Raw genomic sequence first — 9,672 nt, 5'->3', positions numbered from 1 at the left:
ATGTCGCGCCCGAAGGTAGGCGTGCCACTCGACCTGGGACTTTTCCCCGTGCCCCAGACGGGGCATTTGGAAAGTCCCGGAGGAGTCAGAGCTTGGGCAGGAGGCCTTGCCGCCGCGGAGAGATTCCGGACCCGGCTGATGATTAATTCCAGGCCAACACCAAAGTCCTCCCCGCCGCGGTCAGAACAGCCGCAGAGAGCCGGCAGGCGGCAAATGTAGGAAAACCCGGGGGGGGTCTAAGCTCTACCCAGCCATTTCTGTGAACCGGGGCGGAGGGGAGCTCCGAACCTTGCAATTCCTGCCCTGGAAAAGCTCTTATTGATCTACTTATTCCACCACCCGTTTGCCCGTCCTTACTATTTCATAACGCATCCATCCAAAAAAAAAAAAAAGTGAATTAATACCCTTTTCCGAGCCGAGTTGTCCTAGGGCGAAACAGGTGAAGCAGACAAGCTCCTGCCATCTAGGAATGCACAGACGACCCTTTCTCCATTTTAAGAATGGGGGGGCGGCGAAAGGAGACCCCCAAGAAAGTTGAGAATCCAGCTCCTCCGGCCTCAATCTGCTTTTTTTTTTCTTTTAGAGTGACACCCAGCGATGCTCAGGTGTTGCTCCTGGCTCTGCACTCAGGAATTACTCCTGGCAGTGCTTGGGGAAACATGTGGGATCCGGGGGATCGAACTTGGGTCCGCCGCGTGCAAGGCAAACGCCCTACCCGCTGCACGATGACTTTGACATTACCCCCGCATCTGCTTTTGATGCCTTCCTTCTCCCACCTCTTCTGAATGGCAGTCCTGTTTCTTTAATTCCTTCTCATAATGAAAAAAATGAGTGATTGGGTCCATCCAGCAAATTCAGGATTCTCTCTAATATTATTGTTGTTTAGGGCCCACACCAGGCAGTACTCAGGCGAATCTAGTGTTGTCTCTATATTATTATTATCATTTTTGTTTGTTTGTTTGGGGGCCACACCCAGCTGTGCTCAGGGCTTACTCCTGGCTCAGCTCTGGAGGATCACTCCTGGTGGGGTGCAGGGCACCATTTGGGATGATGTGAATGAATCTAACCTGGGTCTGCCAGGTTCAAGGCAAGCTCCCTACCGGCTGTACTATTGTTCTGACCCGAGGGTTATCTCTATTTCAAAGTCACTTAATGAGCAACCTTAATTTCATCCTTAACCTAATTTCCCTTTGCCATATAACTCATATATTTAGAGGTTCTCAGAGATGTGACATGGACATCCTCTAGGGAAGAATTCTATCTTCCAGGATATCATTATCAAATAATTAAAAAGTGAAAATTTGAAAGTACTGTGTACAATCACGCAAGATCAAATATGAACAAATTTAATTAAAAGCATACTGAGAGATAGGAAAACACTATGGTAGAAATTAAGACAAATTAATGGAGCAGGGAGCTATATTCATGAATAAAAAGATCCAATATCTTTTGTGTCACCTATTCCTAAAATGATCTATAGATTCAACACATTCCCAGTCAAAATTCCAATTGTGTAGAGATTAGCATGCTGATTCTGAAATTTATATTGACAAATAATTTATATTGACCCATAATTGCAAAAATAATTATGAAAAGCAAACAAAAACAAATTTGGAAGAATTAGGCTACTTAATTTTTAAGGTTTACTAGGAAGTTAGTAATTAGGACTGTCTGGTAGTGACATGAGGATAGACAAAAAGGGAACAAAGTAGAGATGAACCCTTATGTACACAGTCAATTAAATTTTAACAGTACATAACGCAGCTCAGCTAGGAAAAGAAAACTTTGTCAAAGACTCTGACAGAATGTGATAACATTGAAAGCATGAGAGTATGAAAGATATAATTTTTAAACCAGGAGAACACTTGACTAGAGCTATAGAGTTGCTTTTGTGAGGTGCTTTGTTCTGACAGTTTTGTGAGAAACTGAACTCAATGAACTGAAACCCTCTATCTCCTTCCACTGGCTCTTTGACAGAACTCTGAGAGGGCCTCTAAGATTCTTGTGCCTGGTGTACACAGCTTGCATAATTCCCTTCTCTGGAGTCAAGGTGGAGTTTGTGGATTTGATGGGATGGTTATTAGCATGGCAAAAATATACAGGTAACTCAATTGTAACTGACTCAAAAGTGGGAAGGTTGGAAGTCCTTTTCACACCTGGCAATGCTCAGGGGTTACTCCTGTCTCTGAGTTCAGGGATTACTCCTGGTGGGCTCAGGGATCGAACCCTGGTTGGCTGCATGCAAGACAAGGTCTTTACCGACTGTACTATCATTCTTGCTGCCAGTTCTCCCTGTCTTTAGTTCCAAGTCATGCCCCAGCTGGTCTGGCAGAATGTAAGCATCTATGTTTAGCCATGCTGACCTGCCTAAGGGAGCCCCATTGACAGGAACTGCAATGGCTCTGGGGTCAAGAGCAGTCCTCTGCCGATGACTGGCAAGTAAACAGAGATCTCAGTTCTACACCCTTACCAATGAATTCTGCTAACAATCCAGATGATCTTGGAAGAGGACCCTAAGCCCTGAATGAGAACAGTAACCCAAGTCTTTTTTTTTTAATTCTAGTTGTAATTAATTTTTTTTTTACTTTTTTAAGTGAGTCACTATGAGATAGACCCTTACAAAGCTGTTCATGATTAGGTTTCAGTCATACAGTGTTCCAAAACTCATCCCTCCACCACTGTAAGAAACTGAGTCTTGAGTATAGCTTTTTGAGCCCTGAGAAAAGCAGCCAATGAACTTGGGCCCAGACTTTGGACAATCTATATTGCCACTGTTTTAAGTTTTTGATGTTCCATAATAGAAAACAAATGCAGTTAACTGAGTCTATCCAAGCTGCAAAGTCATATGCACAAGACCAACTTTATTTTTCCAAATACATGCCTTAGGGATTAGTTTTACCAGGTCTAGGGACCAGATCGTTTTGAACATGGTAGGAAATAAATAACACCCTTTGAGAATTTGAAAGGTTTATTTTGGGTGGAAAAAGTAGAAGCTGCTTGGAGTCCTCGACCCAACCCCTTCTGAGTCCTGGGTTATCACTGTCACTGTCCTCCCATTGTTCATCAATTTGCTCGAACGGGCCCAGTAACATCTCCATTTTGAGACTTGTTGTTACTGTGTTTGGCATATCGAATACGTCACGGGTAGCTTGCCAGGCTTTGCCATGGGGGCGAGATACTCTCGGTAGCTTGCTGGGCTCTCCGAGAGGAGCAGAGGAATTAAACTCGGGTCGGCCATGTTTGCTGCGTGCAAGGCAAACGCCCTACCACTGTGCTATCGCTCCAGCCTGGGTTATCATACATTCAAAATATGTAGAGTAGAAAGTCTAGATCTCTTCTGCAGAGTTTCCTGAGATCAGTCATCAAAACTTGGAGCCCTGAAAATCATTCTGTCTAGATCATAATGATCATAGTGAGACTTATCCTTGGATAGTTGAAGGGTCTTTCTCTCTCTCTTTCTTTCTTTCTTTCTTTCTTTCTTTCTTTCTTTCTTTCTTTCTTTCTTTCTTTCTTTCTCTCTCTCTCTCTCTTCCCCCCTTCCTTCCTTCCTTCCTTCCTTCCTTCCTTTCTTCCTTCCTTCCTTCCTTCCTTCCTCCCTTCATTCTTTGTAAATTCCATCCCCTCCTTTCCTTTCTTTGTTATGATTGATGTTGCAAAGACCAGGATTGCACACGTGCCTGGCTGTGATCACTGTTCTCACACAGCCTTAGTCAAGCTGCTCACCAGGGCCACGAATCAGGTTGCAGTGCTCACTGAAGCTTTTGCTCCTTTTGCTGTGGTGCATGCATACATACTTGAATGTTTGTCACACTCATAGTTGATCTCCGACAAGTTATTGTTATGGTGCTTCGGGGGTGACTCTCTAGTGCTGGCACTTCTTGGCTCTGGTGCTCACACATCTTTTAGTTAAGATGCTTTTGAGGGGGCACACCCATTTTTTGATGCTTTTGCACACGTGACTGAAAATTGCTTGTGGTACTGAGTGTTGTAGACAGTACAGCTGCCAGGATTGTGCTTGGCGCATGCAGAACATTGAAGACTTGAACTTCTGATTGTACACTTGCACCGCAGACTCTAAGCCCCAGTGTTATTGTTCTGAACCCCTAATTTTGGAGGGGGAGTTTGGGGGCCATGCCCCGTGTTGCCTAGGAGCTACTCCTGGTGGTGCACAGGGGACTGTGTAGTAATGAAGATAAATCTTGGGCTTCCCATACCAAAGTATGCACACAAGCCTGTGGAGTTATCTCCCTGACCCTGGGATCAACATTCACTTGTATCATTGTCCGGTTGTTCATCGATTTGCTTGAGTGGGTGCCAGTAATGTCTCCGTTCGTCCCTGTTTTGTGCTAGCGGAACCCAATGGCATACTAGGGGCTCTTTCTGGGTTAAGGGAATGAGATCCGTTATTGTTACTGTTTTTGGCATATCGAATATGTCACTGTAGCTTGCCAGGCTCTGCCGTGCAGGTGGGATACTCTCTGTAGCTTGCCGGGCTCTCGAGAGGGAGAAACTGCATTACTCTCTTCCAGGAGCTTTGTTTTATAGTCTCTGGATCTTGGCCCGTGATGAGATAACATGGTGCTGGGGGCAGTTTGTGGGTGTGACTGCCAAGGATTGCACACGTGCACACGTGGAAAACAGGGGATCTGGGTGGAGGGGGCCCAGTCTCGATCTGAGCAGGCCTGGAGATCTCAGCCACGGGTCCTGCATACCTGAGTTCTTCTTCTGGTTCCTTCATGCGTGAGGCTCGTCCAATCAACATTTTAAAACATTATTATATTTTATATCAACTTCCCCAGTGGGGCCACTTCTGGTGGTGCTCAAGAGAGCCATATGATGCCTGGGATTAACTCGGGTCATCATGGATCCAAGACACCCCCTTTCAGCTGTCTCCCTGGCCCCTTTGGAGCTTCATTTCAAAAACCAGGTTTTTGGGCACATGGTGATCAGTGAGAGCTTGGCCGGGCTACATAGCTGTGCTTCAGGATAGGGATGGTACTGCATCTGATAGCTGGAACGTTTTATCGGCAGTAAGTTGAGCTGATGAGATAGAACAAATATACAAAACAAGGAATATCACTTACATCACTTTCCTTTTCTCATTACAGAATCAAATTTGCAAGGGCCATGGAGCATCAAAGGGAAAAGAACGGTGAGTATCTTACCCTATCCAATAAACACAGACTTTTTTTTACAATAAAAAAGTCTCTTCCTTTCTTCCACCCCAGCTTCTTGTTTCTTTTCTGCCAGTGATGATAATAACAGCAATAAGAATATTAAGCAGTTATTGGACTCTTAGGTGCCATTTTCTGAGCTAGTCACTTTGTGTTACCTTGTTGACTCCTCTTTACCATAGTCCTTGAAGGTAGATACCACCACTGTGTCCATTTTACAGATGGGGAAATAGAAGATCAGGGAACTGGTTCAAGTGAAGTTCAATAACTTGTTCAAGACCCTGGAATCAGTAGTGGCTGAGCTTGTTGAACTCTACCAAGTTTCTGCCTCCTTCCGTGGCCACATGATGACTTGGATTTTTTCCCAATGTCAGCTCTTCCCGAGCCTCTGCTCCACTCTGCATCAATAACTGAAGGCGGAACTCAGCACCTCTTTGAATTTCAAACACAATTGCCTTGCACACGGCAGGAGTGATGAATGTAGGCTCTGATGAAAGAGTACACGGTTACAAAATACAAAGTGTTAGAGGATGTAGTTTGTATTATACCCATGATGGCAGATACTTAAGATATTGCTTCCATTAATTATTTCTGTTTCCTTTAGAGTCTCCCTGCCCCCCACGGCTGTGCCACCTCTGGGGAGGGGAGCTGCAGTTTCTGATCCTTCTCTTATGCAGGGCCCATCTTTGCCCTTTTCCTCCCAGTACTGACTCTACCCTGTCATTTTCAAATCTCTCACTTTCTTAGGCAGAACAGTCCAGCTCCGTTCTGGATCTTGCCCTGAGCTTACACACCCACTCCCAGCCCAGCGAACAAAGAGCACTTCAGTTACCAGGACTCACCCACCTGTTTGGTTTTTGTTGTTGTTGTTTTTCTTATTTCTTCAGGCAATTGGAAATGTGTTTGGCTACAAGTAGCAGAAAATTCAACTAATCATAGCTTTAAAAACGTGTATCTGATTTTTTTTTTTTCATGTAACCTGATGGGCTGACGGTGTGGTTCCACAGTGTCAGAGTGGGTGTTCCCACATTTTCCTTATGGATACTGGGTTTGGTGAACTTCTAAATAGGAACCTTCCGTTCCTACCACCTCTGCCAACCATCATGTTGTGTTCTAGCTCTGCTGTTTGACTGCTTTCAGTATGAGGAGACTCACACAATAGTTGTCCTTCTGTAGCAGTTTATTACACTGAGCCGAGTCCTCAGGGTTCACCCATGTCATAATTGTCAGTGATTTTTAAGGCTGGTAAATATTTCATTGTATATATATGTCCCATTTTGCTTATTATTATTTATCTGCCTCCTTGGAATAAAATGATGGCTTGTTATTTTGTTAGTGGATTGCTTCCACATTTTGGCCACTGGGACTAATGCCTCTATGAACACGGATATTCTCAGGTCTCTGAGGTCCTTTTATTTTATTTATTTATTTTTGCTTTTTGGGTCACACCCAACTGATGCTCAGGGATTACTCTTCGCTCTGCACTCAGGAATCACTCCTGGTGGTGCTCAGGGGACCACATGGGATGCTGGGAATCGAACCCGGGTCGGCCTTGTGCAAGGCAAACGCCCTACTTGCTGTGCTATTGCTCCAGCCCCCTCTGAGGTCCTTTTAATTCTTGGAGTATATGCATAGTAGTGGAATTGCTGGATAATATTCTAATTCTCATTTTAAAATTTTGAGGTGCTCTTATCCTATTTTATCATGGAAATGTCACCATTTTACATTCCCACCAACAGTTCCAAAGGGTTCAATTGTTTTGTTTGTTTTCTGTTTTGTTTGGGGACCATTCTTAGCAGTGCACACAGGCTATTCCTGGAGGTGCTCAGGGATTGTTTAGGACTGAACTGGTGTCGTCTGCATGGAAGGGAAGTGCCTCACCACCCGTGCTTTCTCTCTAACCCCCATTTTTCCATATCCTTGCCAACACTTTGTATTTTCTGGTTTTAGGACAGCATCCCTTCTAATGGGTGTGAGCTGGTACCTCATTGTATTCGATTTGCATTTCCCTAATGATAGAAGTGGGGGTGCCCCACCGATTTGTTCCATAGGGCTTGCCTAGAGTTGAGCAGTTATGCTATCTCTTGTCTTGCTAGATTGCCTCTCTCCTGATCCTTTACAGCCTACTTTTTTTTTGGTCACACCTGGCGATGCTCAGGGGTTACTTCTGTCTCTACACTCAGGAATTACTTCTGGTGGTGCTCAGGGACTATATAGGATACTGGGAATCGAACCCAGATCGGCTGTGTGCAAAGCAAATGCCCTACCTGCTGTACTATTATTCCTCTGGCCCCCAACAGCCTAAAGCCCTATATGTGGTAACTGAATGTATAACTGCATGGGGGGAGGGGTAGAAACAACCTTGGCAACTCTAAAAGGTTTCTGCACACACAGTGACCCTAAATCAGTGAAACATCAACTGCAAGTGCATCATGAACCTGAGGTTTTTATGGCAGCATTAACTCATGTTGCATTTCTTGGACAAAAAGGTGTGATGAGTGATAAACGCTTAAGGAGCCCTGCTTGGAAGCAGGCTTTTTTTGGCCTGTTACTCATTGACAAGTCTGGCCAGCTCCTTTGCCTCCTTCTCTGGACCTATGAGGCAAAGGGACCGTGCAGGGGAGTTCTGCCACGCTGTTCTGTGAGTCCTGAGTTACTAACCGGCCTCCTCCAGCCTCCGTGGTCTTGTTGGTTGCATTTGTTTTACATGTCATTGTCCTGGGGTTCCGGTTGTGATGGTTGAAGGAATAGGGGAGAATATTCCTATTTTACCTTCCCCGACTAATGTCAGAAAAGGAATGTGCAAGCAGCCGTCGTTTACTATAAGAAGGAGCTATGGCATCTGTGAGGCAGCCAGACCATTCCTGGCACGTCGTGGGCGTGGAATAAAATGATGGCTTGTTATTTTGCTCTTCTTTCCCAGTGAGTCAGAGTCTATCGTTCTCAACAGGATTATATGAAGTGTTACATGCTATGACTCTAAATGTTGAAAGTTGATAATTCTGTGGGTTTGGGTGGGGTTTTTTTGGGAGGGGGCATTGGAGGCGCATTTCCAGGTGTGGAACTTTCCTATTTTCCCCTTCCCCTTTCTTGGTCTTCCTGGACCATCCTGGGTGGGTCCTGAGCAGGCGTCCCTGTGCTTTGTCTTTCAGAGACCAGAGAGTACTGATCCGGTTCAAGGCCACTCTAGTGAACACTCTCATGGATGTCCTTCGCCGCAGGCCGGGCTGGGTGGAAGCAAAAGAGTAAGCCAGCCCTCCCTCAGCTTCCTCCCACCTTCCCTTTCTTTTCCTTCCCTGCATCCAGAGGAATGGAGCGTTGGGGCGATGAGCAAAGGGCTCTGCAGATCAGGGTGGTATCTGGGTAGGGGCATAGTCCTGACCTGTGAGGTGGACTAACTCATCCCTTTGGCCTCCTTAGCCTCATTCCATGTGAGTTTCCTGGCCAGCCTGAGAGTTGGCTTGGTGCAAATGGTTTAGGAATCCTTGAAGCACATTGCTTGTAGCTGAGCCCGAGTTGCTTAAGGAGCCTCCAACAAAGCCCACAGGACAGGTTCTTTAGCTCAAACAAGGCTCTGTGACTTGTGACCCCTTATTTAGGCTCTGGGGTTGGGCATCTCCACACATCAATGCAGTTTCAATTCAGACCATTGGCCTATTCAGACACAGTTTGGAACCAATGTGGCCAGATCAACCCTTTCCCTTGCTTTCCACGGAGAAAGCCAATGCGATGCCTGGAGTAGCAGCAGCCTCTCTGACCCCAAAGTGATGAGCAGAGTCCAGCACTTTAGGAATGGAGGCCTGGGGATGGAGGAACTGAGATCCCTACTGACCAAGCTGGGTAGTTTTGTGTCATATCGAGTGTCATATGACTATGATCATCCTGCAGATTGTATGCAAGGGAATGATCTTTCGTAATTCGAGAGGAATCCAAAGGCTCTTCCTGATTGTCTCCTGCCCTGCCCACAGTTAAGCCTCATCTCTGGCCTCTCTGCCCCCGGCTGTCTCTAATGCTCCTGACCTGGCCACACTCCGCTTCCCTGAGCGCTCAGCTGAAATGTCTCCTCAGAAGCATCAGCCCCGCAGCAGCTCTGCCTCCCGGCCTCCTGCTGGGCTTGGGGCACCTTCTCGGTGTCTCATCATGGAGATCTAGGGTTACCTGCCTGTCTCCTTGTTTCACATGCTGTATACTCCACCTGTCTCCTTGCACCCAGCCGTGCACCCCACATTGTCTCTGACACAAAAGCAACTTACATATGTGTTGAATGAGTGAACAAATAATGCATTATTCATCCATTCATCTATTATTCATAACCTCACAACAAAAGGGTGAGCTTTTCTTTCTTTTCTTTTTTAGTTTCTTTACGCTCACTTTGGAAGGAAAAATTTGATTGTTAAGAAATCCAGTGGCCCGAGTTAAAATCCAGCTGAGACACTTACTGGCTTTATGAACTTGGGCCAATAGTGTCACCTCTCTGTGCCTCAGTTTCCTCCTCTAT

At 45.7% G+C, this 9,672-nt stretch overlaps 1 protein-coding gene across 1 annotated transcript in view; it reads left to right on the top strand.

Annotated features, from left to right (window-relative positions):
• LOC130030609 (probable tubulin polyglutamylase TTLL9) overlaps positions 1–9,672 on the top strand; it is a 48,424-nt gene continuing 38,752 nt past the window's right edge. The window contains exons 1-3 of the mRNA XM_056121941.1: positions 1–15; positions 5,109–5,152; positions 8,327–8,419. Coding sequence (XP_055977916.1) covers positions 1–15; positions 5,109–5,152; positions 8,327–8,419 — 152 coding nt within the window. The remainder of the gene's footprint in view (positions 16–5,108; positions 5,153–8,326; positions 8,420–9,672) is intronic.

This window comes from Sorex fumeus, unplaced genomic scaffold (genome assembly GCF_029834395.1).
Source record: "Sorex fumeus unplaced genomic scaffold, SorFum_2.1 ptg000044l, whole genome shotgun sequence".
Lineage (NCBI taxonomy): Eukaryota > Metazoa > Chordata > Mammalia > Eulipotyphla > Soricidae > Sorex > Sorex fumeus.
The sequence above is the reverse complement of the archived record's forward strand: the minus strand, read 5'-3'. Positions and strand labels throughout refer to the sequence as shown.